The sequence below is a fragment of the Triticum aestivum genome, chromosome 6B (assembly GCF_018294505.1).
Source record: "Triticum aestivum cultivar Chinese Spring chromosome 6B, IWGSC CS RefSeq v2.1, whole genome shotgun sequence".
NCBI classification, from domain to species: domain Eukaryota; kingdom Viridiplantae; phylum Streptophyta; class Magnoliopsida; order Poales; family Poaceae; genus Triticum; species Triticum aestivum.
Genome location: NC_057810.1, coordinates 103,373,722 through 103,376,841, shown reverse-complemented (window position 1 = coordinate 103,376,841; position 3,120 = coordinate 103,373,722). Strand labels below are relative to the sequence as shown.

The 3,120-nt window shown below is 51.2% G+C and overlaps 1 protein-coding gene across 6 annotated transcripts; it reads left to right on the top strand.

The window, feature by feature from the left end:
* The first annotated feature begins 514 nt into the window (after positions 1–514).
* Positions 515–3,120, top strand: LOC123136029 (uncharacterized). Of its 6 annotated transcripts, none has more exons than XR_006466500.1 (4): positions 515–1,157; positions 1,253–1,354; positions 1,743–1,951; positions 2,340–3,120. XR_006466500.1 is itself a non-coding variant. In XM_044555313.1 (4 exons), the coding sequence occupies exons 1-4, from the start codon at positions 1,149–1,151 to the stop codon at positions 2,442–2,444; spliced, it is 309 nt and encodes a 102-aa protein (XP_044411248.1). In that variant the 5' UTR covers positions 515–1,148; the 3' UTR covers positions 2,445–3,120. The 6 variants fall into 6 exon arrangements, 1 of the variants encoding a protein (XP_044411248.1); XM_044555313.1 differs by having other exon boundaries at positions 1,253–1,335; positions 1,840–1,951; XR_006466496.1 differs by having other exon boundaries at positions 519–1,157; positions 1,253–1,335.

Below are 3,120 nucleotides of genomic sequence, written 5' to 3'. Positions count from 1 at the left end.
AAAGGAGAGGTGTGGCGGCTAGGGTTGGTGCGGGTGTGTGCTTTGGCACAGCAACCCCGCCACAAGGATGGGGAGCGGAGCGCGCGCGGATTGAGCAAAAGTCTTTTCCACGCTAGATCAATCAACCCAGCCAATAAACACGCGGCGCGAGCCCACCAGTCACTGGACTGCTAAAACTGATCGCGAGGTGAAATTGAATTTGGCAACAGGTAAAGATCTCACGGCTGAGACACTCCAAATGACCAGATCCAACGGTCAACGAACGTCCAATTGGAGGAGCACCGTGGAGGCAAGTTGGCTAGCAATTTTATCTACTACCCCTATAAAAGAAAAAGAGGACGGAGAACGAAACAATCAGATCCATCCATCAATAAGATCTAATGGTCCTTAATCCTCCAATGTTTAACACAAACAAACCACGTGTTAAGCCAAATCCATCGATCGCTAATCTGCCCCACCCTTAAAAAAAACGCTGCCCGCGCACGACCGCACTACCTCTCCCCTCCTCCCCGCACGACCCCTCTCGCCTCCTCCTCCCCGCACGACCCCTCTCGCCTCCTCCTCCCCGCACGTCTCTCGCCCCCTCCTCGACCTCTCTCTCCCTATCCTCCTCCTCCCGTGCCGTTCGCCGCCCCGTCGTTCCTCTCGCAGCCTCGCGCCACCGTTAGTCGCAGGAGCCGCCCGCCGCGCCCGGAGCCGCCTCCCATAGCCACCGCCGGTCGCCGCGCCCGGAGCCGCCTCCCGCAGCCGCCGGCGGTCGCCGCGGCCGTCGCCCCGGGAGCCTCCCCGCCGGCCTTTTGCCGCCTCCCGCGGCCGCGCCCTTCATCGCCGGTGGCCGCGCACGTCGCCCCGGGAACCGCCCCGCCGGCCCTTTGCCGCCTCCCGCAGGCGCTGCTCCACGGGATCCGGCAAGGTCGTCTTCCATCACGACAGCCCATGAGAGGTCATCTTCCGTCATGGGTGCAGCTGACTGGGGCGTGGTAGTCGTCCCCATCGTCTCTACTGTCCTCATGCCAAGCGGTGGTCCTTCCCGGCGGCCCTTGCTCCTTCGCTAGCGCGCCTCCGGCGGCGGCTTTCTTCTCCTCAGCGGCGGCGGCGGTGGCGGGCCGGCAGGTGGGCAAGCGAGCCAGGAACCCTAACCGTTTCTGATGGGCAAGGTAGGTACTTGTAGCTCGATGCATCAAACCCAGCCTGATTTCTCAAGCGAGTGTACGGCGGTGACTGGTTCATTCCCCACCTTTGTCCTTTCCAGGCCAGCGATGATGGTGCGTCTCTCCGTGCGGCGGCGACGAGAATCATGCATCCGGCAGTGCTTCCTAGGGAGGAGCTTCACCGGTTTGTCCATACCGAGCATGTATCTTTGCCTCCATCCCATCCCTGGCTCGCTATTTTCATGATATGCGCCCCGTTGTTGCTCCGATTGGTTGCAGAGTACTTGCAGAATTTAAGCGGAGATGTGTTGCCCCACAATGTACATTTTGTAGTGTCAGATTTCCACCTCTTGTGGCGTGCCTCGAACAATTTCAGCTTTTCCATGTCTTTTTATTATCCTGAATGTGTTCGTCCATCCTAGAATTTTTTTTATCAGCCTGCTCCTTTACTGTCGAATTCCATTATAAAGGGCACTTGTTCAATCACAAGTTGCAAATTTTGAAAGCCATAATACTTGCTCTGTAATCGGTGCTTCTCTTGGCTCAATGGTCCTACGTCTGATCATCCGTTCGACTAATTTTTTTTTGCAGTTGTGCAAGTCTGGCTGTAGCTCGTGATGGAAGTTTGGGATAGCCTGGAGATGACACATACTCTGAACTAACTCAGCTTCCTTCGTTGCTACTTCAGGGCCATCTCAGCCATTCTGAGCACCTACGCCTCACCACAGGCCACCGAAAACGCTGAGCATAAGTTGCACGATGTTGTGATCGAAATCCCAAACCGGCTTCCGCACAGTGAGGTGTTGTGACCCTTTGTTTTGCCGATGAAATTTCATTCCTTTACATGTTGTCAAAACTTGACATATGAACAGTTTAATATAGTTATGTTCACTTGCCGTCTGACTGAATATGTACTTCAGGTACAGAGATAACGGATTGGTATACTTGCAAAAAAAATCATGGAATTATATTCCTTTGGTTGTGCATGTAGGAAATTTGCTATATTTTTCATTTACAACCAATGGTATGTACGTAGAGGATTAGAAGTTCAGAAATGATTGAGTCGTAGCCATATACATACTGGCTCAGCTCCCATTTTGATATTTTCATATAAGCATGATTTTAAATACAGAAAATAAGTTGTATGTTGCAGCACTTTGACATAAAGTTCTATCAATATTTGTACAGTCCTTCCATGTGTCAACTGATGAAGAGATAAGATTTATTGGATTTCTTTTGCTGATGTATTCGACTGCTTCTGCATATGGAGTTAGCTCATTGGGAGAATTCTGAAGCCAGGCCTTGAGAGAGTCTGGAAGTACAAAGTGCAGAACAAAATCTGGATTGCTGACCAGCTTGCGATCCGGGGAAGTCCCCACTCGCCGATGTGCAAGATGTGCAACCTGATGCCTGAATCTGCGGCTCATTTAAGTTGTGCTTTTGCGAGTCAGATCTGCCAGTTGCTGTCCCTGGTGACCCCTTCCATTGCGCCTGCAGGTTTAATTGAGAACTCAGTTATGTTGTGGTGGGCCAAGGTATTTGCAATGGTGTCGGTTGTCAATAAAAGGAGGCCGCTGGATTGGGCCCTAGACACAGTTTGGAATCTGTGGAAAGAACGCTACAGGTGAACCTTTAAAGCAAAAGAGGCATCGGCTAATGTGGTTTTCTCGCTGATTAGGGACAAGGTTAAGGCCTTCAGGGCTGCTTGGCGCGAGGGATAGCCTTGGTTTTTCTTGTTTCTTACCTTTATCATGTGCAAAACTTCTTTAGTTTAGCTCTTTCTGGAGGCTACTTTAGGCGTTTTTTCTGAAGCCAAGCATGTTGTGAGAAAGATAGCAGGAAAGATGAAAGTCCAATTCAAAGAGGAGCTGCGCAGATAGAAATTGATGTGTCGTTGTGTTCTTTGAATTTTCCTCAACTTACATGATGATAGCGAACCGTTTATAGTGGTTATGTTCATCTTCAAGCT